The following is a 25,196-nucleotide window of genomic DNA, read 5'->3' as shown; positions in this document are numbered from 1 at the left end:
TCTTTTGGCTTCTCAAGGCAATGTATGTGTGCACACACATAAATAATAAAATTAATTTAACATGGATGTTTAGGGGTCTCTAGCTTAGCATGTTCCTTCTTGCACTGTGGGAAGGTTATGGCTGGAAAAGAGCTAGTGTAGCCTCGAAAGCAGTGGTCCTTTTTTTGTTTTGTTTGTTTGTTTGTTTTTTGAGATAGGGTTTCTTTGTATAGCTTTGGAGCCTGTCCTGGAACTCACTCTGTAGACCAGGCTGGCTTTGAACTCACAACTCACAGAGCTCCATCTGCCTCTGCCTTCCAGGTGCTGGGATTAAAGGCGTGCGCCCCCACCCACCGCCTGGCAAAGCAGCGGTTCTTAACATATGGGTCGAGACTACTGGAAAACAGATGTTTACATTACAGTTCATAATAGTAGCAGAACTTTAATTATGAAGTAGCAATGAAAATAATTTTATGGCTGGAGTCCCCACACCATGAGGAACTGACAGTATTAAAGGGTTGAAGCATTAGGAAGGCTGAGAACCACTGCTCTAAAGCTTTGGTCCCTCTTGTTCTCCCGTCTGCAGCTCACACTCTAGTGTAGGAATAAGGCACAGCCGTGACGGAGCTAAGCTCTGCTTGCATCATTGTTCATTGATGTCCACACTGTGATGGTCAGTAGCCTGAGTCAGGAAGTCTTCCAAGTGGCCCACAGCCCCGGTCAGCTTACCTCAGAAGCCTCAAAGTTGAATTTGCCCTGCAAGGGAGGAGTTGGGCTGAGGCTGTGGGCTGGTGACTGAGGGAAGATGTGGCGACTTCAGTGACCCTTTGGCTCTATAGGGGCCCACCTGGCTCGCCTGGTGCCCTTGGTGGAGGAGTTCTGCAACTTGGATGATGATGAGCTGAGAGAGTCCTGCCTCCAGGCCTTCGAGGCCTTCCTTAGGAAGTAAGTACAGCAGCTGCACGAGAAAGCAGGCCTGGGAGCTGCATGGGGGGTTCGTAGGGCTCAGGGACAGCTTGCCTGCCTCAGAACAGCCAGCTCTTGGCACTTGTTTTTGGGTCCCACCCTTGCTCTGTTACACTGGATTCCAGTGAAGCCTCCTTTCCTTGTCCCTCAGGTGCCCCAAGGAGATGGACCCTCACGTACCCAATGTGACCAGCCTCTGCCTCCGGTACATGAAGCATGACCCCAACTACAACCATGACAGTGACGAGGATGAGGAGCAGATGGAGATTGATGACAGTGAATTCAGTGAGGCAGGTAGGTGGACGGCCTGGTGTGAGGGACAGCAGGGCACGGCAGCCAAAGCAGGGGCCTAATCTGGCCTGCCGGGCTGCATGCTCTTTTCTAGCTAAACAACCAGGATGAAGAATACTTGGGAAAGACATTTGCCCGTACTCACCATGTAGACAGTGATGTAGTAACTGGCATTAGGACATTTGTAGTATATCAGGTGTTATAAGTGTTTAAGACGTGAGTGGGGTGTGAAGTGCGTGTGACTACCCTCAGATGCTGGTATCCTGGCTCCCACAGGGAGCATTGCTAATCATTGCTTCCTGAGCATCCACTGGTGTTTCAAGCTCTTACCTCGCATTCCTCATAGTGACCCTGAAAACCTAGGGGTGATCATCCTCATATTCCAGACAGGGAAAATGAGGAAACACCAAGAGGCCTAGCCAGAACATGGGCTAGCTCTGACAGACGCTCCACCTCCAAGCTATCATTTTTATGAATGGTTTTCACAATGATGCTTTTAGCCCAGTGCCAAAGCTAGAGGAAGGATGATGGGCACTTGGAGGGGACAAGTCTAGGTGGTGGCTCAGTGGCCTCTTCCCTCTGGGCCTACAGTCCTGTCCATCACTCAGATTTCCTAAAGGCAGAGTGAAAATGGAGACTATTGACTTTGGGCCTCATGGGGTCTTGAAACAAAATCAGACAGGCCTGATAGAGCCTTGAATGCTAAGCCAGGAGCTGGGGCATGTTCTAGCTGGTCATAGAGGGCTCGGGCTATTTCTTGAGGGGTGGCACAGGGTCCATTAAAAGAGGTGTCAGCTGAACTGACCAGGGGGCCCACTGTTGTTTATCTGGACTTCTTTTAAAAAAAAAATATTTATTTATTTATTTATTATGTATACAATATTCTGTCTGTATGCCTGAAGGCCAGAAGAGGGCACCAGACCCCATTACAGATGGTTGTGAGCCACCATGTGGTTGCTGGGAATTGAACTCAGGACCTTTGGGAGAGCAGGCAATGCTCTTAACCTCTGAGCTGATGGAGGTGGGTCTTGTATCTTATCTGTTGCTTTCACTGGTTAACTAATAAAGAAAACTGCTTGGCCTGATAGGACAGAAAATTAGGTAGGTGGAGTAGACAGAACAGAATGCTGGGAGAAAGAAGCAGAGTCAGGCAGTCGCAATGATTCTCCCACTCCAGACAGACACAGGTTAAGATCTTCCTTGGTAAGACACCTCGTGGTGTTACAGGGATATTAGAATGGGTTAGATCAATATGTAAGAGCTAGCCAATAAGAGGTTATAACTAATGGGCCAGGCAGTGTTTAAAAGAATACAATTTCCGTGTAATTATTTTGGGTAAAGCTAGCCGTGCGGGTAGCGGGGCGCCAAAATCACAGCCCGCTGCTCCACACAACAGAGTGGCGCCGCAGCTCCTACTACACTGAGCCATCTCTCCAGCCCCTTATCTGGACTGCTTTGCTGTATGAGTCTTAGTTGTCAGCAGAGAGGCACAGTGGGCACACGTAGTCTCAGATTCAAGATAAAGGGGTGCTCCTTGTCACCTCTGACCCTTCCATTCTGCCCAGTGAGATGGATGGGATTGAATCTCTGAGATCTCTCACCCTCTCTGAGTCTTGGTCTTGGCATCTATAAAATGGGCCATTAGCTCCTTTTCCTAGCAGTGTTGTGGTCTGCTGACTCTCAGGCCTATAGAACAGAAGGTCACACATACCCATTCTTTCTTTGGTGTTTGTCTCCCTTGAACACCTTTGAGATCTGGGCCTTTAATTGACAGGGACTGGGTTAGCACCAAAGAGAAAGGAGGCCACCCTTTCTCTTTGGAAATGGCTAGACCTGAAGCCAGAGGATGGGCCTGAACCCCAGAAAGCTTTTCCATGTCTCCATTGCAGATTGAGTCCATGTCATTCTTTCTTGGAGGAGGGCAGAGTCTCACTAAGTGTTCTAGGCTGGCCTTGGACTCACGATCCTCCACCCCATCTCTCAATGCTGGGCTTACAGGCCTATGCCAGCCTATCAGCACGTTTCTTCCTTGATGTGGTCAGACAAGGAGCTGGAGGCAGGAAGGGCTGTGGCTGAAGTGTAGACGTTTGTACATTGGGTCTCTAGGTCCTAGTTCTGTTCTCTGCGGATGATCCTTGCCCCACAGGAGAGACTGTGATAGAAGGGCATGGTACCATCCTGGGCATACCACAGAGGTTCACAGAGTGTGGTGGCATGCTCAGTAGGCTGTGAATACTGATCAGAAGGTAAAGCCCAGGGTAGGGCTTCCACTGTCTTCTTCCCTGAGTTGCACATGGCTGTGTGTCTCACTCCTGCCCCAGAGAGTGAGGACGAGTACAGCGACGATGACGACATGAGCTGGAAGGTGCGCCGAGCAGCCGCCAAGTGCATGGCAGCCCTCATCAGCTCTCGTCCTGACCTCTTGCCCGACTTCCACTGCACGCTGGCGCCAGCGCTCATCCGCCGCTTCAAGGAACGGGAGGAGAACGTCAAGGCGGACATCTTCGGAGCTTACATCGTGTTGCTGCGACATACGCGGCCCCCAAAGGGATGGCTAGAGGCGGTGGAGGAGCCCACCCAAACTGGCAGCAATCTCAATATGCTGCGAGCGCAGGTGGGCTGTGTCCATCCCTACTCCCTCCTTCTGTTCCTCCTCCCCATCTCTGCGCTGGCTGAGGGGTGTTCAGATGGAGCCCTGCCTCACCTTGGTCTGTGTGGTGCAGGCTTGGGACACACGGGAGGCAGCACGAGAAGGGCTTCATTTCATTCCAGGAGTGTGCAGCTACAGGAAGGGGGTGGCAGAGTTTGCTTCACTTGAAAAAATTCTGAGCTGGGCAGTGGTGGTACACGCCTTTAATCCCAGCACTCGGGAGGCAGAGGAAGGCAGATCTCTGTGAGTTCAAGGCCAGCCTGGTCTACAGATGAGTTCCAGGACAGCTAGGGCTGTTACACAGAGGAATCCTGTGTAACAAAACAGCAAAAACAAAACAGAAGTTCTTCTGGCTGCCGGGTGGGGAATGGACTGTGACAGGAAAAGCGTCATGGCCAGGAACCAACAGGAGGGCATTGCAGCTGTGTTCAGGTGACAAGAGATGCTGCCTTCAGCTCAGTAGAAACAGAGTGATTGCCTGGCCTTGCAGCCTGAGAAGTGGGTTTTAGATTGAACCAGTGGACCTTACTGATAGATTGCTTGTGTCTGAGATAGGCAGGTATCAGTTGATCTCTTAGCCTCCTGGGATAGGGAACACTGAGGAGGAGGGGACATCTGCATCTCTGTACATTTGTGCTTGAAGTCCTCACTGGCTTTAAGTAGTGAATTTTCTGTGTGTGTGTGTGTGTGTACACACACACACACACACACACACACACACACACACATATATATATATACACACATAATGCCAGAGGCTGGGTTCCTACTAAGAAAAGAGGCTTATTTAATTCGGGTTTGAAGAGTCCAAAAGAGCATGGTCCCTGCCTCGGTGTGGATTGCCCTGACTCTGTGGCAGCTTTGCAGATAGCATGACTATCCAGATAGAAGACATCCCATGGTAAGACAGGAAGCCAGAAAGATGAGACTAAGCCCTTATTTTATAATAAACCTGTCCTAACACTGCCACCTTTTAAAGGGCCCTCCTCTTCCTAGTACCACCACTATACTGGAGACCAAGCTTCCAACACATAAGTCCTCATGGGACACAAACTTTATCCAGACCGTAGCAGATTCCTAGGTTGAGCTACTAGGGAAGCAGAGAATGTGCAAGCTGGATCGGAGATGCAGATCAGAGTAGCAGTAGTGCCGCTGGATTCAGGAATACATGGGGAGTATATCTAGGCAAAGAAGAGAAGGGGCCATATGCTGAAGACAGCTAGGCCTCTGCTCCCTAGAGACAGATGACAGCCAGGCTTCTGGCTCACCTTGAGCCAGTTCCTTGTCTGCATCTGCAAGAGGGAGGCAGCCATCACTCTGTTTGCAGAGTCTGAATCAGGTGACTAGTAGAGACTGGTGGGCACTGGGTGTCCTGTCTGTGTTGGAGTCCTCCTTGGGGAGGCCTCCTGGCTGGCTCCTGAGCTCTCCACCTGCCCGCAGGTGCCCCTGGTGATGAAGGCCCTGCAGCGACAACTTAAAGATCGGAATGTTCGGACCCGCCAGGGCTGCTTCAACCTCCTCACCGAGCTGGCAGGCGTCCTCCCTGGCAGCCTGGCAGATCACATGCCCGCATTGGTATCAGGTACGCTGGGCTACAGCTGGCTGTCTACTCTTGGGTCTCTTCTAGAACACAGATCCCTACCCTCTCTGAGCCCTCAATCCCTGAGGGCCCAGGCATTATTTCTGGGCAGAGCTGTGTGCAATGATAGCCCACGGAGGTTCCCCTCTGGCCACAGGGAGAAAGGCTGCTTCCAAGCCTTCTTTGTGGCTTCAAGTGACTTTTGGCCTTGTTTCCCTCAGCTCTGGTGACCTCTGGGAGCTTTGGATACTTTGGTTCAGTGGCCTTCCTTGGTCACTACATCCCCAGACTGAACCACACAGAAGGGCTCCTAACCTTCGTTCCCACCCACAGGAATCGTCTTTTCACTGGCTGACCACTCCAACTCCTCCACCGTTCGTATGGATGCCCTGGCCTTCCTGCAGGGGCTTCTGGGTACAGAGCCATCAGAGGCCTTCCACCCACACCTGCCTACCCTCCTACCACCTGTGATGGCCTGCGTGGCTGACCCTTTCTACAAGGTGGCAGCTGAGGCCCTACTGGTGCTCCAGGAGCTGGTGCGGACCCTGTGGCCACTAGATAGGCCTCGTATGCTGGACCCTGAGCCATATGTTGGAGAGATGTCCACGGCTACCCTGGCACGACTGCGTGCTACTGACCTTGACCAGGAGGTGAAGGAGCGGGCCATCTCTTGTGTAGGCCACCTTGTGGGTCACCTTGGTGACCGACTTGGGGATGACCTAGAGCCCACGCTTCTGCTTCTTTTGGACCGCCTCCGGAATGAGATCACCCGATTGCCTGCTGTCAAGGCGCTGACGCTGGTGGCTGTGTCCCCATTGCGACTTGACCTGCAGCCCATCCTGGCTGAAGCACTGCCCATCTTGGCTTCGTTTCTGCGCAAGAATCAGCGGGCATTGCGGCTGGCCACGCTGGCCGCCCTGGATGCTCTGGCTCAGAGTCAGGGCCTTGGCCTGCCTCCACCTGCCGTGCGGGCTGTGCTGGCTGAGCTGCCGGCTCTGGTCAGCGAGAATGATATGCATGTGGCCCAGCTGGCTGTCGACTTCCTCGCCACTGTGACCCAGGCCCAGCCCTCCTCTCTGGTGGAAGTCAGTGGACCTGTTCTGGAGGAGCTGATGCGCTTGCTGCACTCACCCTTGCTGCCTGCTGGGGTACTGGCAGCCACAGAAGGCTTCTTGCAGGCGCTGGTGGGAACCCGCCCCCCATGTGTGGAGTACTCTGAGCTCATTAGCCTGCTTACTGCCCCTGTTTACAACCAGGCAGAAGATGGAGGGCCTGGCCTGCACAAGCAGGTGTTCCACTCACTGGCCCGGTGTGTGGCTGCCCTCTCAGCCGCCTGTCCCCAGGAGGCAGCAGGCACTGCCAGCCGCCTGGTCAGCGATGCCAAGTCGCCCCACTCAAGCACAGGGGTCAAAGTCTTGGCGTTCCTATCACTGGCTGAGGTGGGCCAAGTGGCTGGGCCAGGCCCCCAGAGAGAGCTGAAGACCGTGCTTCTGGAAGCCTTGGGGTCTCCCAGTGAGGACGTGAGGGCTGCAGCTGCTTATGCCCTAGGCCGTGTGGGTGCTGGCAACCTGCCTGACTTCCTGCCGTTCCTGCTGGCACAGATCGAGGCAGAGCCCCGGCGACAGTACCTGCTGCTGCATGCACTCAGAGAGGCCTTGGGGGCCACCCAGCCTGACAACCTGAAGCCCTATGTTGAAGATGTCTGGGCTCTGCTCTTCCAGCGCTGTGAGAGCCCTGAGGAAGGCACTCGGTGTGTGGTGGCTGAGTGCATTGGGAAGCTAGTGCTTGTGAACCCTCCCTTTCTCCTGCCTCGGTTCCGGAAACAGCTTGCTGTAGGTAAGGGCGCAAGGGTCCAAGTTAGCCCAGCACGAGGTGGGCACTCGGTCTCCAAGCATCGACACAACTTTGCACATGACAGGAGATGAGAGTCACATGTCTGTTAGTCCAGGAAAAGAAGCCAGATAGAAACATGCTTTTCAGAGGTACAGGCTTCCTCCTGCATGGTCTCCGGGGGAAGAGGGACAAGGTCTTTTGTCTTTCTTCAAGATTTATTTGTTTTACTTTATGTGTATGGATGGGTATTTTGCCTGCATATATGTGCGTGCATATACATGCAATGCCCTCAGAAGCCAGAAAAAGGCATCAGATGTCCTGGATCTGGGATTACAGATGGCTTTGAGCTGCCACATGGGTGCTTGGAAACAAACTCGGGTCTTCTGCAAGAGTGGCCAGTGCTTTTAACTGCTGAGCCACGTCTCCAGCCCAAGGGTTTTTGAGTGCCCTTACCTCAAACAAATCTCTCATCCAAGGGGTCTGCACCATAGATTCAACTCACATGGATCAAAAATGTTCTGGGAGGGGCTGGAGAAATGGCTCAGTGGTTAAGAGCACTGACTGCTCTTCCAGAGGACCCGGGTTCAATTCCCAGCACCCACATGGCAGCTCACAACCGTCTGAAGATCCAGTTGCAGGGGATCTGACACCTTCACACCAATGCACACAAAATAAAGTTAAATAAACCATAAAAAATATTTTTAAAAAAAATGTTCTGGGAAAATAATGCATCTGTACTGAACATGTGCAAATTTTCCTTGTTCTTATTTTTTTAAAAAACGGCATTGAAGCCGGGCGGTGGTGGCACACGTCTTTAATCCCAGCACTTGGGAGGCAGAGGCAGGTGGTTCTCTGTGAGTTCGAGGCCAGCCTGGTCTACAAGAGCTAGTTCCAGGACAGGAACCAAAAACTACGGAGAAATCCTGTCTCGAAAAATCCAAAAAAAAAAAAAAAACAAAGCAAAAAATGACATTGACCAGGCAGTGGTGGTGCACGCCTTTAGTCCCAGCACTCAGGAGGTAGAGGCAGAGGCAGAGGGATTTCTATGAGTTCAAGGCTAGCCAGGTCTATGTGAGCTCATTCCAGGATAGGATCCAAAATTACAGACAGAGAAACCCTGTCTCAAAAAACAAAAAACCACATTAGTGTGTATGTATGCACGCATGTGTTGCTGTGGCATGCATGTAGAGTCACAGGACAACTTTTGGGAGTCAGTTCTCTCCTTCTGTCATATAGACCCCAAGGACTGAACTCAGGTCATCAGGCTTGGTAACAAGTGCCTTTATAGCAAGAGCCATTTTACAAGCTCCTTTTCCTAAACAGTATAGATTGATTAGTATTGACATGTTTCATGTAAACAACATAGAAAAGATTGGCAGTACATGGGAGGGTGTGCCTAGCTTCTGTGTGGGCACCATGCTGTTTTGTGGAAGGGGCTTGGTGTCCTTGGACTTAGTATCCAAGGAGATCCTAGATCCTGTCCTCTGAAGATACTAAGGGGGTGAAAATACAATTTAAAGTTTCATGATGGCATTAAGCATATGGGATTATAAATATGTAACTCCGTAACTAGGAATGTATCCTAGCTACTTGGGAGGCTGGGACGGGATTATGACTTCGAGGCTTACCTGCTTATGGAAGTTGAAGGCCTTCCTGTGCAATTTAGTGAGACTTACTCAAGAAAAGGAAAGAAATAAGGGGCTGAGGCTGTGACTGTCACTAGGTGGTCCTGGGGTTCTATTCCTAGCACCTCACACAAATGCTAAGTAAATAAGAGTGAAATAGTTGTGTACACCTTGATCCTGGCACTCAGGAGGCAGAGACAGGAAGATCTCTGTGAAATCTAGATCAGCCTGGCCTGCATACTCAGTTCCAGGGCTGCATCGAGAGACCCCCGTCTTTAAAAACACCATCATCAAAATAAAACCATATGATGTCATTTTATAACCCCTGCTGTGGACATGCACCATAGGAGTTACCCTTCTCACTGCTGTGAGAAAATACCTGATGGAGGGCGGCTTCAGAGAGGACCCCCATTAGGAGGGGAGGGCATGGTGTGAGGAGTCATGGCGGAGGAGCTTGCGGAGTGGCTCGTTCACATCTTGGTGGATCAGGAAACAGCCTGCTTTCAAAGGCAGTGTAACCATCAAGGCTTACCATCAGCACCCTGCTTCTACCAACTGGGCCCCAGTCCCAAAGATCACACAACCAATTCGCAGCTGGGGACCAAGCTGGTCTGTGAGCCATGTCCTGTCCTGGTGTTACCCTCCATCCTTAGGGATCTGTGTGAACCCTCATTTCTCCAGCTGCTTTACTCAGCAGCAAGAGTGAAATAAAATGAGTCCTTCATGACTTCATGTTTAGGGGACTTGAGTTCTATGGGAACCCATTGGCCTCCAGCCTGCCAAAAGCTCCCCTGACCTCTGCCCTGTGGCCTTAAATGTGAGCCTCTCTGAGACCATCTTTCCTGTGTGAAACACAGACTGATAGTCATTCATAATTCTGTTTTTGAGACCGAGACTGACTTTGTAGCCAAGGCTGACCTCACACTCCTGGAGATAGTCCTGGGCCCTCGAATGGCAGGTCAGCACTACCACACCGGCTTCGTTATTTTAATTAACATTCTGTCATTATGTGAGTTTGGATGGAGAGGGTGTCAGAAAAATGCAGTGTAGTGTTGGCCCGAGACAGGACTTTCCCGGGTCCCAGTGTTGCATTTGCACCTGCAGCGTGGTATCCAGACCCAGCCACTTAATGTCCTAGCTGCAGGAGGAAGAACTGGGCAGGTTCAAGGCTGCAACAGGGACTACTCACACGGACTTTCTAGGAGGAGGGTATTTCTCAAATAGGGAGAAGGTGTACTGTGTTTCGCTACCATAGGCCTACAGGGTCCCCCACCTCACACTGTCACCTCTCTTGCAGGTCAGCCATACACCCGGAGCACAGTCATCACTGCGGTCAAGTTCCTCATTTCAGACCAGCCACACTCCATCGACCCCCTCCTGAAGAGCTACATTGGTATGTGTCCCCCATTCCCTGTCTCGGCTGCAGCTAGTCCCCACACCCAGGGTCTGGAGCTTGGTAGGACGTCTTACAAATTAGGCAGCTCTCTCTGTGATGGGCATCAGGGGCAGACTCTTGAGTGAGGAGATCTGCTTTTGGATCCCTTTGCCACCAGCAGGCTCTAGTTGTCCTCACACGCCCCTTCTTCCTGACAAACCTTGTTTCTGTATCTGTCGAGTGGCTATGAGAAGTTTCTGAGAAAGGTTTCCTTGAAAACAGCTTACTGGGGTGGGAAGTGCCCTCTCCATGGCTCTGAGGATAAAACATAAGTCTGAGCTGGTGCGCCCCCCACGTGACCAAGTCTGAGGGTGCCATTGCTGGAGGATCCTTGGTGGGGTAGGTCAGGCCCTCCCTTGGAACCTCCTGCAGGACCAGATTTCTTGCCTTCAAAGCCCAGTGCTTGCACCTTCTCAGGGGGCACAGCAGCATCCCAGCCCTCCTCACCCAGAGTCAGCTCCACGGAATGTAGAGGGAGATGAATTCCCCAGCGTTGGCTGTGAATACTGACTTATGTGGGCAGGCCGTTTCAATCTCAACTATAAAATGGGGTGCTGTGGCAGACCAAAGGGCCAATGGCATGACCTCTTGAGTAGAGAATGTATCCTTGTCTCAATCATCTCATGGCCTGACCTGGATGCCAGCCTTGGTGAGGTGCTGTGGTTGCATGGCCAGAGGCCACCAGTGGTGTCTCTGTTTTGCCTGATTATGGTTTGTTTTGTTTTGATTTTTATTAGTTGGTGTGTGTGTGTGTGTGTGTGTGTGTCTGTGTGTGTGTGTGTCTGTGTGTGTGTGTGTCTGTGTGTGTGTGTGTGTCTGTGTGTGTGTGTGTCTGTGTGTGTGTGTGTCTGTGTGTGTGTGTCTGTGTAAGATTGATTTGTTTTATGTGTAGTGTTTCACTTGTACATATCTGTGCACCATGTGTGTGCCTGGTGCCTGTGGAGATCAGAAGAGGGCATTGGATCCCCTGGAATTAAAGTTCCTCCCATTGGGATACATCAGGGGTCCCATGACAGCAGCATGCCTGCCCACGTGGCTGGTGATTTTCTCTCGGGTCACGTGGCTGCAGTGGAGACTATCACGTTTCTGTATTCCTGTTTTTCTGGATGAGGATGTAGCACGTGTGCTCAGCATGTGCCAGGGTCCTGGGTTCCATCCATACTATCCATACTATCCCAAATAAGTAAAACATCGTCCAAATTCCCAAATTAAACCTCTCCAAAAGACCTAGTCAGAGGAGGCTGGAGTCCAGGTAAGCTCCTGTAGCCACGTCAGTTTAGCACTTCAGATCCTGTCCTCTAGGTGGCGCTCACTTGTCATCTGCACTCAGAGGCCAAGGCAGGAAGATGATGGAACTGGAACTATCCAGTGAGGACCTGTCTCAAAACAAACCGTCCTTCTGTGCCAGCCTCAGCCCTGTGTTCCGAAGCTGCTGCCATCTCATTCCTAAAAATCCTGCTAAGGGGAAGCCACGCATTCAAATGTGTCCTGTGAGGGTGGCTGTGTGTCTGGCTTAGGTAGATGTCCAGGACGTGACTGCCCTCCAGCCTGCACAACTCACGGTGCCTGGGTCACCAGGTATAGCATGGAGGTGGCTTTGTGTCCTGCTTCTATGTCCTTCTTTGTCCCTCTGCAGCAGAGTTCATGGAAAGCCTACAGGACCCAGACCTGAACGTGCGCCGGGCCACACTCACCTTCTTCAACTCGGCCGTGCACAATAAACCATCACTAGTCCGGGACCTCTTGGATGACATCCTACCCCTTCTCTACCAGGAGACTAAGATCCGCCGGGACCTCATCCGAGAGGTACAGGGCCCGTGGACACCTGGCATGACCTAGCCCCTTGTTTGCTGTCCCTTGAGTCTCCTGTGCCTCGCTGTCAAGGTTCACTGAGTTCTAGGAGTGAAGCTCACACAGGCGTCAGGGTCACATGACTCCCCAGCTGTGACCTAGACAGGGCAACCCAGTGCCCCCCGAGCATCAGTTTCCTCTGGAGCTAAGTGAGGACAACCACCATGCCTGTACCACAGGAATGTGCCCGAAGCACTTGGCGCAAGCTCTGGTGCTTAGTGGGGCATGGTCAGCATGAGCATCCTAGTCCCCAAATGTGCTGCCTCCCGTGACATCCTGTGACAGGTTCTAATTAAAGTGTAGGCACCCTACAAATATTATCTGAAACTGTCTTCAGGCATACGAAGAGGGGCTTATTAGACATAAATAGATAGAGTGTGTGTTTAGATTCAGGTCCCTTCTCCAGGGTGTCTCTTTGAATGAGCAAACGTTCTGAAATCCACAATCTAACCAAACCCAAGCTCCTGAACCTCAGGTGTCAAGCATGTAGGATTATTGGGTTGTAATGTCAGCAACTGTTGTCAATCCACCAGAGTCTCAAGTTCCAGGACTCAGACAGCTACCCTGTAGTTGGCTTCTGCCACCATGGTGCTCAGCTTGGCCTCCAGTAGAGAGGGGGTTAGAAGGGCCAGACTGGTGGAGAGAGCTAAAGGGGTAGGGAGTTGAGGTGATTGACAGCCAAGTCATCCCACAGCACACTGTGGAGGGCTGAGAAGGAAGCAGTGCTCTCGAGAGGGGTTGGAGAAAGTTTCTATAAGAAGGGCATTTCAGTGGGGTTTAAGGCAGAAACTTTACTGTCAGAAGCCAGATCTCCTGGTTAAATCTTCAGAGGACTTGGTTCTTTGAGTCTGGTTCTGATTCACCAGCTGTGTGTCTTTGAGGACATCGGTTACCTCTCTGAACCTAGTTTCCATGTCTGTTGAGTGGGATTGTTAACAGCATCTTCTTCCTAAGGTTTTCACTATGTTCTGGAGACAGAGTCTTATGTAGCCTAGGCAGAGAATGGCCCTGCACTTCTGCTCCTCCTGCTTCCACCTCCTGAGTGCTGAGTTCCAGACGTGTGCCATCATGTTCTGTTTACTCAGTGCTGGGGATCAAACCTGGGTCTTTGTGTGCTAGGCAAGCCTTATCCCCAGACCTTCCTAAGACATCCTTAGGACTCGAGTAAGATGTCATCTGTCAGGCAAAAGTTGCAGCTCAGTTGCAGAACATGTGCTCAGTGTACTTGAGGTCCTATGCCGCACACCGTGGCCCCTGTCTGCGCTCTATGCGCTAGAACCCAGTTCGTGAGCTTGGGGCAAAGGGCTGGAGGTTGAGAGTACACACACAGAGACAGACCGACACACAGACCTTCAAACACTGGTACCAAAAGCTCCTCTTTAATAGCACCATGGAGGCTTAAATACCCTGCAGTCAATGGCCAACAGGTGAAAATCCCATCCTCTGATCATCTAGGCAAAGCACAGCTTTTAGTAACTTCCATTAGAAGGCTCTAGACAGGGAAGAGCAGCTGAAGGCCAGGACTCCAATTGGTCCCAACAGTCTACACACACATGCACACCCCACAGGACCTGACTGCCTGCTCAGGGGTATGGCCTTTGGGAGAAGGGATGCTACAAGCTGAGCTGATTCCTGAAACTCGCTAGCGTGAGGCATGACTTGGGGCCAAGACACAATGCTGAGCAGGTGGGGTGAGTTGCAGAAATTAGGAAAGGGGCTTTGCACCCCCAAAACCTCTGTGTCCTTCCTTGCTACAGGTGGAGATGGGGCCCTTTAAGCATACGGTGGATGACGGACTGGACGTGAGGAAGGCAGCCTTCGAGTGCATGTACTCGCTGCTGGAGAGCTGCCTGGGCCAGCTGGACATCTGCGAGTTCCTGAACCACGTGGAAGATGGGCTGAAGGACCACTATGACATTCGAGTAAGTTGTGCCCTTCTAGATGCAGGCCCAGCTCAGAGCAAGGGGAGCCAGGCACCATTGGGCCCCTGCCTGTTTGTCCCTCCTGCTGGCACCCCATGAGAACACCACTTCCTGTCAAGAACAAGGAACCAGGTTGTAGATGTTTCTCAGGGTGTGCACTCTGGGTACACTAGATCCAAATCTGCTAGTATTGAAATGGCTTATGCCATTTTTGCTTTGTATCGTTTCAGTTGTTACCAACATTTAAAAATTAAGGAATTTTACATGAAAAATGGTTGTTCCTTTTGAAAACAATCCTTAATGCTAGGTAAATTCCCAGATTTCCATTGGACTAGTCTGTTTTCTGGTTTTTATTACTTAGTTTGTTTTTTTTGTGGGTTTTTGTTGTTGTTGTTGTTGTTTTCCAAGAAAGGATTTCACTGTGTAGCCCTGGCTGTCCTGAAACTCGCTCTGTACATCAGGTTGGCCTTGGACTCAGAGATCCCCCTGCCTCTGCCTCCGGAGTTCTGGGATCAGAGGTGTGCACCACCACAGCTGACTGTTCTCTGTTACTATAGAGAAGAAATAAGCTGTGACTGGGTCTTCTTAAGAAAAGGAGGCTCAGAGCCTGGTATTGGATCTGCTTGACTCTGGTGATGTCACAGGGCAGGCAACTGAGTCGGGCATGAGGATGCTCATTTTATCATTCACTTTCGTGAGAACCCAGGTCCTCTGAGACCCAAATTAACGCCTTCCAACAGTACCATCTCCAGTAACGTAGCCACTGCTGAACTCCTCTCAGCATTGCTGTGCTGGGGATCGAGCTTCCAGCACACAGGCTTTTGTGATGCACACTCGAGCTGTATCTAAATGCAGCACATCCAAGCTAGTGTCAGTGGGAGCTGAGGAGCTGCCGTGGTCCATGCCAGAGGCTTGTGAGCATGGGAACTGCCCCTCCCTGTGTCTTTTGTTATTCAGTCATCCTCACATGGCTAAGAGTGACTGGCAAGATTCAGCATCACCATTTATATCTTTTTTTTTGTTGTTTTTGTTTTTCAAGACAGGGTTTCTCTGTGGCTTTGGAGCCTGTCCTGGAACTAGCTCTTGTAGACCAGGCTGGCCTTGAACTCACAGAGATCCGCCTGCCTCTGCCTCCCGAGTGCTGGGATTAAAGGCGTGCGCCACCATCGCCCAGCACCATTTATATCTTCTAAGACCCAAAGAGTGGGAGTCTTGAGCAGGGCCCTGGAAGGACTTAGTTGTGGGTTTGTGGGGTGCAAGCCTGCTCTTCCCTTGGGTCTGGAGTCTATCTCACTAAGAGTTCCTTCTGCTTCCTTGGGCAGATGCTGACCTTCATCATGCTGGCCCGGCTGGCCACCCTCTGTCCTGCACCAGTCCTGCAGAGGGTGGACCGGCTCATCGAGCCACTCAGAGCCACCTGTACTGCCAAGGTATGCCTTGCCCCACCCTGCCTGGGCCCTGAAGTGCCTGGCAGGTCTAGTCCCTACTCACTGTGCCATGCGTACTGAAGTGGTATGCTACTGCTTCCATCACCCCTGAGGCTCAAGAATGTTCTCCTGTTATCAAGGGCTAGACAGCTTCACAGGCTCAGAGTCCTTCGTTAAAACCTCCTGGGTGCTGGCTGCACATGATCCCAGCTGGGGAGCTGGGCCTGACCCCTGTGAATGATCCATTGATTTGATTGATTGGCTGGCTGCTCCAGGGCAGAGCCATTCCTTATAGGGAGTATCTCGGGTCTTGAGGGGAATCTGGGGTGAAGGTGTCGTGGAAAGTTGTAATGTTGGTAACATCCTGGCACATTCAGGGTCCAAATAAGAACTTGGGTGTGTGTGTGACTTGTTTCTAGGAGTTGTATGTCTAGAGGTCAGAGGTTGACTTCAGTTGTCTTCCTTGATCTTGCCACATTTTTTTTTCATGTGGTTTCACTTTGTAACCCTGGCTGTCCTGGAACCATGTAGACCATGGCCTAGAACTCGAGATCCACCTTCTCCGCCTCCCAAGCGCTGGATTAAAGGTGTTTGCTACCACACCCAGCATTTTGTTTTTGTCTTTTGAGACAGGGTCTCTTGCTGAGCTTCTGGGTGTCCATGAGCTGCAGGGATCTGCTTGCATCAGCTCCTATGTGGGATCTGAACTCAGGTCCTCTAGCTTGTACAGCAACTACTCTGCCAACTGAACCATCTCCCTAACCCCACCCTTTGAGTTTTGAAAGAATAAGATTTAGCCAGGAAGAGGGCCAAGAATTTCAGTTTTAAGAAGAAACTCAAGAGTAGTGGTTTTGTTTTCCTTAAAAAACAAAAAACAAATTAAAATCTGAAAAAGGGGGGGGGGCTGGAGAGATGGCTCAGTGGTTAAGAGCATTGTCTGCTCTTCCAAAGGTCCTGAGTTTAATTCCTGGCAACCACATGGTGACTCACAACCATCTGTAATGAGGTCTGGTGCCCTCTTCTGGCCTGCAGGCATACACACAGACAGAATGTTGTATACATAACAAATAAATGATTTTTTTTTTTTAAAAAAAACAACAATCAAAAAAAACTATGATCCGTAGGTAGACCTCAAAGCGATTCCTTCCTCCACTCTTGTCTTCCATGTAGCTGGGACTACAGGCCTGTGCCACCAGGCCCGTTATTTTTGTTATTTTTATCATTTTCTTTTCTTTCTTTCTTTCTTTCTTTCTTTCTTTCTTTCTTTCTTTCTTTCTTTCTTTCTTTCTTTCTTTGTTTTGGTTTTTCGAGAAAGAGTTTCTCTGTAGCTTTAGAGCCTGTTCTGGAACTAGCTCTGTAGACCAGGCTGGCCTCGAACTCACAGAGATCCGCCTGCCTCTGCCTCCCGAGTGCTGGGATTAAAATTATGTGCCACGGGCTGGAGAGATGGCTCAGTGGTTAAGAGGATTGCCTGCTCTTCCAAAGGTCCTGGGTTCAATTCCCGGCAACCACATGGTGGCTTACAGCACTCTGTAGTGAGGTCTGGTGCCCTCTTCTGGCCTGTAGACATACACACAGAATATTGTGTATATAATAAATAAATATAAAATCATGTGCCACCACCGCCCGGCTATTTTTCATTTTCTTTGTGCGGGTGGGGAAGGGGAAGGCAGAGGAAGGGGAAAGGACAAGAGACGAAGAGGGGAGACAAAACACAGACACTCCTGTAGCCCAGGCTGGCCTTGAGCTCAACATAGAGCCAAAGATGACCTGACTTGTTCCTCCAGCCCGTGCCCCCACTGTTGGGCTTACCTGCTGTGTACCACTAACCAGATTTATGTGGTGCAGGGACAGGTCCCTTTTTCATCAAACCTGGAGCTTTGTGCATGCCAGGTAAAGCACTCTGTCAACAAAGCCACATATCCAGCCCCAAAGTTGTGATTTTTTTCATGTAACACATTAGCAGATAAAGATGAAATCTGTGTCAATCAGACTGAAATCAGGCCTTCATTAACCTGAAACCTGTGTGTTTCCAATGGCTCAGTGAGGACGCTGTCTCCCTCTGCAGGTCAAGGCTGGTTCTGTGAAGCAGGAGCTGGAGAAGCAGGACGAGTTGAAGCGCTCAGCAATGCGGGCAGTGGCTGCCCTGCTGACCAACCCCGAGGTCCGGAAGAGCCCCAGTATGGCTGACTTCTCTACCCAGATTCGATCCAACCCAGAGCTCACTACCCTCTTCGAGAGCATCCAGAAAGACTCAGCCTCTGGCCCCAGCATGGATTCTATGGAGCTCAGCTAGCTGTCCCCACCACCAACCTCCCCTCCCACCCCAAGGGCCTCGGCCTCTCTTGTCCTTCCCAGCCAGCCTCAGTGCCTTCTAGGGCCCAGTGCCAGAGCTGGGCCCACTAACTCAGGACAGTCACTCACGCTGGGGTGATGCTCCACCACTTTTACACTGCACTCCACCCCCCAGTTCAGAGGCGAGCATCCGACTGTAGGGGTTGGCTTCCTACTTCACTTTGGACTCCAAATGCCAGAAATTAGCACCCTGGCCAAGCACAGGGCTGTGTAGAGCCAGGCAATGGGCCCGAGAAACTCAGAATGCCTCATTTCTAGTTAGTAAGAATTGTTTCGCTGGGCAGTGGTGGCGCACGCCTTTAATCCCAGCACTCGGGAGGCAGAGGCAGGCGGATCTCTGTGAGTTCGAGACCAGCCTGGTCTACAGAGCTAGTTCCAGGACAGGCTCCAAAGCCACAGAGAAACCCTGTCTCAAAAAAAAAAAAAAAATTATTTCCAGGGAAGATGGCGTGATCACTAGACAGGCTTGGGCCCACTGTTTGAAACACCTCTCACCTCACCAACTAAGGTGTGTAATGGTTTGTGTTCTTCCTGGGTGTGTAGTATTTGTACTGAAAATTCGAGCCTGACAGGCCAGAACCACCCCTAACACCCCCCACCCCACCCCCAGGGCAGCATTTCTGTGTAACCCAGGCTGTTGTGGAACTCACTCTGTAATCAAGCTGGCCTAGAGATCCGCCAGCTTCTGCCTGGGATTAAAGGTGTGTGCCACTACCAGCTGAGGCCAAGTTTTGTGATTTGAATTAAAGAACAGATGTAAAATTCTCACATGATTTTTTTTTTGAGACAGGGTTTCCCTATGCAACAGCCCTAGGCATCCTGGAACCCACTTCATAGACCAGGCTGGCCTCAAACTCACAAGAAACCCACCTGCCTCTGGTATGGACCACCATGCCCTGCTTCCTCATGATTATTTCTGTTTCAATAGTTTCCAGGCTGACTTGGTCCTGAAAATGCAAGAGCAAATGCTCCAGACCCATTACACCAGCTGTTTAGGAGGCTGAGGCAGGATTCCAAGCTCAAGGTCATAATGAGCAAGTTAGTAAGACCATGTGTAAAAGCTACAGTCAGAAGAAATGGCTGTCACAGGAAGAACCCTTCCATAGGACCTAGGTTCAATCCCCAGTCCCCATGGCAATAACTCCTGTCCCAAGGGATCTGAAGTCATCTCAGGGAACAGACATCCAGGCAGGCAAAGCAGATTAAAATATCTCAATGGAGCTGGGTGGTGGTGGTACACGCCTTTAATCCCAGGCAGAAACTGGCAGATCTCTAGGCAAGGCCAGCCTGGTCTACAAGAGCTAGTTCCAGGACAGGCTCCAAAGCTACAGAGAAACCGTCTCGAAAAACCAAAACAAAAAACCAGCTCAATGGTGGAGCACTTGTCTGCCATGCACACTACCTTAGGCTCAACCCAGACTACAGCACGGGGAAAAGTCCTTAAAACAACCAGTTCACGCCACAGCTGTTTGTGGGGATTAATAGAGCTGCTAGTACACTGGGCTCTCAAAGGAGTTGTAAGGCATTTTCAGTGGACAGGGTCTAATCTAGAGCAGCCTTTCTAAAGGTGACAGAAGAGAGGCTACAATGCATTTCTGTGTCCCTTGCCACACCCCTTAACAGTGGAGGACTGGAGACACTGTGTTATGGAACATCACCTTAAATCAAAACCAGATTACCCCGTGACTGCCCCTCTCCAGCGTCTCATGTGGCAGAAATACACCTGCCAGTTTCATGAATTCTCAATCACTTTGGCTGTCAATCCCGAGTGAGGAGCCCTGTTCCACAAAGCTTCCTCAATCACATCTTAGGACATGCTAACAACTGGGATGGTGAGAGCAGAGGGGGGGTCGGCCCCCAGACTCCTCACTCCACAGTTTCATTGGCTCTGAATTCCCAAATGTCGCAGACCCACAGCTTGCCAAGCCCTTTCCCCTATTCCTCACACCATCTTTGAGCAACCAAGGCTAGTATGGGATTTCCTGAGCCCCGCTTGACTGTGCACAAATTGGAGGTCCCACCGGGGACTAAGAAGGAAAGACCAATCTCCAAACAGGCAGAAAATACCAAGTCGGCAGTTTTTGTGGTTTTATTTAAACACAAATAAAACGTGCACGCAAGCCATTTACTCATTCTCTTCGCTGCGCAGCCTGGCGTTGGGATTGGTGACTCTGATGGCCAGCTGCGCTGCTCTTTCCACGATGGCTTTTCGGTTCTTGGAGGAAACATTGTGAGCAATCTCAGCACAGTAAGACCTGAAAGAGAAGCATGCCAGTGAGCAGGGAGCACACCAGAAAAGGTCACCAGGGAGACAGTGACCTGCCCCTTGCCCCCCACTCCTCCGCCAGGCAGAGAGGCCCTGGCAAATGGCTCAATGAGCCCTGAAGGCACCAAGGCTTCTGCCATGGTCTATGGCAGTGACAAGACTTAACTGGTCCTGAGGGGAAGCTGGATCCTCACCAGCCTGCGGTTCTTCCCCACACCTGCGCGACTAACCCACAATTCTTCCACCAGGAGCCCAAAGGCTTCCATTGCAACCACTGGGAGGAACACAGGTTCAAGTAGAGTGAGCAATAAACCCTGCCTGTGTTACCCCAGAGTGCCCACAAACTGTCCTGATGAGCACATTCCCAGTAATGGAGGTGACCACGAAATCCCAGACAGGCAGCTGGACAGCAAACCCTGAGTCCAGATAGACCCCTCACTTCGCAGAGATACAACACTGGAGGTTGTATCTGGGGGGACAGAGCCAATTACCCCTTTGATCATGAAGCCCATGTACCTTGCTTCTTGCATCCATAACCATAAGCAGCACACACCCACCATGACTCTACCATCCAGAAACTTTGTTTTCAGTGGGTTTTTCTATTGCAACTGCCTTTCAACTTCCCCTTCTCATTTACACGGGGAAATGCCCGGAGTATGCAGTGAGCAGGTGCACCTGCTGGCTTTGATAAACAATGCCAAGCTGCTCTCAGGCAGATGAGGTGTATCCACAGGAAATGCAGCACCAACAGCTGCACCCACCGAGACAGAACACTGCCACCAACCTGCCTTCTGTACACAACTCCAAATGCTGATTCCCTTCATCTGCCTTCCAACCACCTCAGAGAACAGATCCTTATTGTCTGCATATCTCTATGGTCGGTCCTTTTCTCAGCTCCAACATACCTGCATCACTGTGCAAATGCCCTTATCACAGCAGAGCCAAGCAAGGCTAGACTCCTCCCTCATCTCACACCACTACAGCTGGGTTCCAGACAGGACCATAAAGCATGCGGAACACCCACTGCATCAAGGGAGCCCCTCCCTCTTCTCTTGTCTCAGGTCTCAAACCTGAGCACACATGCCCCACTCTCAACCAAGGCAACATTTGGACTCCCTAACGAGCATCCTCTAAGCTCCCACAAAGAGCATGCCCACTCCAGTGCCTCCACGGGCCTCTCGGAAGGCAGGCGCACTCCTACCCAGGCCAGAGCCCAACTCACTTGTTGCACATCAGCAGCACCTCCAGCTCCTTGACGTTGTGGACTAGAAACTTCCGGAAGCCGCTAGGCAGCATGTGCTTGGTTTTCTTGTTGCTCCCATAACCAATGTTGGGCATCAGGATCTGGCCCTTGAATCTTCTCCGCACCCTGTTGTCAATACCTCTGGGTTTCCGCCAGTTTCGCTGAAGACACACAGGCAAGTTAGTCTCTGCGAACTGCCAGCTCTTACTTGGCAGAAGGGGGCTAAATTCAAAGGGGACATGCCATACAGAGGGCACACTTGGTAACATTGCCTTCCTACTTCTTTATACACTTTAACATGCATGGGGTCTCTGTGTAGCCTGGCTGTCCTGGAACTCGCTCTTTAAACCAGGCTGGACTTGAACACAGAGATCCACCTGCCTCTGCCTCCTCAGTGCTGGGATTAAAGGCGTGCGCTTCTTTACACACTTTTAACAAAAAACCCTAAAAGCTCCCAAGGCTGTGGCTCAGCCAAACTCAGACACACACGGGTCAAAATAGGACAGGACTGTGTGCAGTACAATGACTGCACACTCTTCTAAAGACCCAAGTTTTCTTCCCCACAAAACACACACACCAAAGGCTGAGGGTGTGACTCAGTTGGTACAACTTTGTCTGGCATGCATGAAGCCCTGCTCTTCACCCCTAGCACTCAGACCGGAATTCAGCAGAGCTTTCCTTTTGTGATTGTTTCAAAGAAAAAAAAAGGCGGGGCCCTGCCTAAGACAGACGCATCAGGTAAGCGTCGGCTGTGTGAGCCCATCCAGCCAGCGACTGGCGACCCCTGGGCCCAGTGAGATGTCCTGCCTCATAAAATAAGATAGATATGGGGCTGGAGAGATGGCTCAGCAATTAAGAGCACTGGCTGACCTTCCAGAGGACCCAGGTTCAATTACCAGCACCCACATGGCAGTTCATAACTGCCTGCAACTCCAGTTCCAGAGGACCTGACACCCTGACATAGGCACACATGAGGAAAAAGAACAATGCAATTAAAAGGTTTACAAGAAAAAAAAAGACACTGACTGCTCTTCCAGAGGTCCTGGGTTCAATTCCCAGCACTGCCATCTGATATGCAGGCAAACACCCATTCGCATAAAATATATACATAGACAAATATATCTTAAAAAAAAAAGTCAGGTGCAGAGATGGTTCAGAAGTGCCTGCTGCCAAGCCGAAAACCCAAATCCGATCACATGATGGAAAGGAGACAATCCCCGGACCGTCACACACAGGAAAAATGTCATTTTAAAAGCAACTTTAATCAATAGACTGCCCAGAACAGGCGACACCAGAAATGTGTGCTTAAAACTTAACCTCCGCACTCTTTTTCCCCACAGAACGCACACATACCTTAATCTTGACATATCGGTCTGACTGGTGCCGGATGAACTTCTTGGTCCTCTTTTTGACGATCTTGGGCTTCACCAGAGGCCGGAGGGCAGCCATGATGCCTATAAGAAGAGGCAGATCCACGTTATCGAAGAACCAGGGAGGGAGAGCTGCTTGTCCAAGGCCGGAGTGATGTTGCAGAGTGTCTTCCAATCACCAGCTACTGAGCCAACTGGGAATGGAATGGGTACCTCTGCTAGGCTTGTTCTCCCTCCTGTTTCCGAAGCTGGCAGAATACTAGTCACTCTCCAGACGCGATCTCAAGAGGTCGGGGTCACCTCAGTCACTTTGGCCTCAATGAATGGCAGCAGCTGACCTATCACCTACAGCAAGCCACTCTGGTGGGCAAGGGGCAGCAAATCCCACCCCACTAAAGCCCCACAACCAAGCGGTCGTTAAGCTAGACCACCCTTCCTACACACCACCAGTGCGTCCCTCCCGGATCGCCTCGGGGCGCCAACAGAAAGGTTCCTTCTCTGTTCCCTCCACAGCCTGCTTGGTCAGGCACGTACTAAATACCCAGCGAAAACACGCTCAGCCGTCATCTCTGCTCCCTGGCACCTCGGAGGCCGGAGAGCGGCGGGGAAACGGCGTGCGGCACCCCAAGTCCACCGGCCGCATGGCGCAAACCGGTCCCCGCTGCTGCCTGGCCCTAGGCGGACTCCGTAGCAGCGCGAGCGGCCAGTAGGCCCGGCCCGTGCGCGCTCGCCTCTGCGGCGCCAGCGCCGAGTCCGACGCCGAGGCTGCCCCACCTAGCGATGCTAAGGCCTCTCCTCCCGCCGACCGGGCCGTGCCGAGTCCACAGACGGGCGGATGGCCGGCGATGCAGACTCACCGCAAAGGAGATGGCAGCCACCTCACAGGTAGCGCCGAGGAAGAAGGAAGGGGCGGTGACGCGCAAGGGGTGATGGGAAGGAGCCTCAGGTCCTGGAAGGGAAAAGTGAGGCACTTCCGGCTCTGGGTTCGCCAAAGGACCCTAAGATGTCTCTCAGAAGTAATGCTGGACAAAGCAAACCAATGTACTAGAGTTCTGTAGTAGACATTAACATCTTGGAATGAACTAAAAATGTACCTTTCTCTTGGGACTACTTAAGAAATGTGGAATTCTTTCTGAGATAAGACCTGCGTGGTGAGCACCTACTTCCGCCCGAAGTGGCAGCTCACTCGGTTTTTAATATGTTTACTTTGGAGTGCGCCTCTTAGTGGCTAGGAGGTCGCAAGCAGATACTTCTTTGACGGGTTCCCCAGGGGCTGGTTGAGCAACCTAAGACCTCAGAATATATAAATGCTCAAACTTCTGGACTGTGAAGTGCTACGGAGCCTGCCCGCATCTTTCATATGTTTTAAATTATCTCTCATTATGGTACGTACCTAGGGAAATGTATTAATAAGTGCTAGATTGATATATTGCTTAGGAAATAATGACAAGAGAAGCACCTGGGAGGCAGAGGCAGGCCGATCTCTTTTAATTCAACACCTTGGGAGTTCCAGGCCAGCCAGAGGTACACACACACACACACACACACACACACACACACAGAGTCTGTGTATTTAATACAGATGCGGTTTTACTTTCAATTATTCTCATTCTTCAGTTGGTTGAACTGTGAAGGCACCTGCGGGACTTCGGCTAGGGAGGGCCAACTTTACATCTAAAATGAAGCTCTGATAGCTAGCCCTCCACGGCAGCGTATGTCCTTGCCACGGCTGTACGCGGAGACTCCGGTCTTTCCTTCGGAGACTCCGGTCTTTCCTTCGTTTGTTATGCAGGAGAAGTGATTCTGGGAGACGTGGCTCCAAGATCCATGCCTCCAACCATTCAGCTGCCTTGCTTTAAAATTGTTCCTGGTCTATTTTGCTTAGTTTTTGTTTTTCAGATCACTGTGAAAAATCTAATTTTAGGAGGATAGAAAAGCAAACCAAGGGCTGGAGAGATGGTTCAGTGGTTAAGAGCACTGACTGCTCTTGCAGAGGACACGGGTTCAGTTCCCAGTGCCTACATGTTGCCTCATAAACGTGTAACTCCAATCCCAGGGGATCTAGTGCCCTCTTCTGTAAGAACTGCATGCATGTGCACATACACATACATACAGGCAAAACACTCAAGCACATAGAATAAATGTTTCTCTGTATAGCCCTGGCTGTTCTGGAACTCACTCTGTAGACCAGGCTGGCCTTGAACTCAGAGATCTGCTTGCCTCTGCCTCCTGAGTGCTGGGATTAAAGGCGTGCGCCACCACCACCCATCAAGAATAAATCTTTTTTTAAAAAGTTAAAACAACCTTGATTGTACAACAGAACAGATGTCACTGGTGATCTTGACAGGAGATGGGAACAGATGCTAGATTGGATGTTTGGCCCCGACAGAAAGTCGGGATGAGA

General features: G+C 51.0%; 2 protein-coding genes and 1 non-coding gene across 5 annotated transcripts in view; 1 reads left to right on the top strand and 2 right to left on the bottom strand.

The window, feature by feature from the left end:
- The window catches only part of Cand2 (cullin associated and neddylation dissociated 2 (putative)), a 29,552-nt gene extending 10,873 nt beyond the window's left edge, over positions 1-18,679 (top strand). The window contains exons 6-15 of the mRNA XM_075983091.1: positions 819-924; positions 1,097-1,239; positions 3,558-3,850; positions 5,327-5,468; positions 5,799-7,301; positions 10,221-10,316; positions 11,995-12,164; positions 13,967-14,131; positions 15,454-15,561; positions 17,627-18,679. Coding sequence (XP_075839206.1) covers positions 819-924; positions 1,097-1,239; positions 3,558-3,850; positions 5,327-5,468; positions 5,799-7,301; positions 10,221-10,316; positions 11,995-12,164; positions 13,967-14,131; positions 15,454-15,561; positions 17,627-17,854 — 2,954 coding nt within the window. The 3' untranslated portion in view covers positions 17,855-18,679. The remainder of the gene's footprint in view (positions 1-818; positions 925-1,096; positions 1,240-3,557; positions 3,851-5,326; positions 5,469-5,798; positions 7,302-10,220; positions 10,317-11,994; positions 12,165-13,966; positions 14,132-15,453; positions 15,562-17,626) is intronic.
- Positions 18,680-19,972: 1,293 nt separating this feature from the next.
- Rpl32 (ribosomal protein L32) lies at positions 19,973-23,782 on the bottom strand. Of its 3 annotated transcripts, none has more exons than XM_075983092.1 (4): positions 23,650-23,782; positions 22,776-22,876; positions 21,402-21,583; positions 19,973-20,168 (listed from the first exon to the last, which is right to left on the bottom strand). In XM_075983092.1, exons 2-4 carry the CDS (start codon positions 22,869-22,871, stop codon positions 20,039-20,041), a joined length of 408 nt encoding a protein of 135 aa, XP_075839207.1. In that variant the 5' UTR covers positions 22,872-22,876; positions 23,650-23,782; the 3' UTR covers positions 19,973-20,038. The 3 variants fall into 3 exon arrangements, with proteins under 3 accessions (XP_075839207.1, XP_075839209.1, XP_075839208.1); XM_075983094.1 differs by lacking the exon at positions 23,650-23,782 and adding an exon at positions 23,567-23,641; XM_075983093.1 differs by lacking the exon at positions 23,650-23,782 and adding an exon at positions 23,006-23,128.
- LOC142856616 (small nucleolar RNA SNORA7) lies at positions 22,945-23,084 on the bottom strand. Its single transcript, XR_012911664.1, has one exon. It is a non-coding gene; the product is annotated as a small nucleolar RNA SNORA7 (small nucleolar RNA).
- Positions 23,783-25,196: the final 1,414 nt, after the last annotated feature.

The sequence above is a fragment of the Microtus pennsylvanicus genome, chromosome 8, assembly GCF_037038515.1.
Source record: "Microtus pennsylvanicus isolate mMicPen1 chromosome 8, mMicPen1.hap1, whole genome shotgun sequence".
Classification (NCBI taxonomy): Eukaryota; Metazoa; Chordata; class Mammalia; order Rodentia; family Cricetidae; genus Microtus; species Microtus pennsylvanicus.
This window is presented reverse-complemented; position numbering and strand designations above follow the sequence as displayed.

Bases quoted from the DNA above. Each gene is read 5' to 3' on its own strand.
- Rpl32 (XM_075983092.1), bottom strand. From the start codon at position 22,871: ATGGCTGCCCTCCGGCCTCTGGTGAAGCCCAAGATCGTCAAAAAGAGG. The intron at 21,584-22,775 runs GTATGTGTGCGT...GTGTGTCTTCAG, and splicing joins ACCGATATGTCAAGATTAAG to CGAAACTGGCGGAAACCCAG. The intron at 20,169-21,401 runs GTGAGTTGGGCT...CTTCTCTTTCAG, and splicing joins GTGCTGCTGATGTGCAACAA to GTCTTACTGTGCTGAGATTG.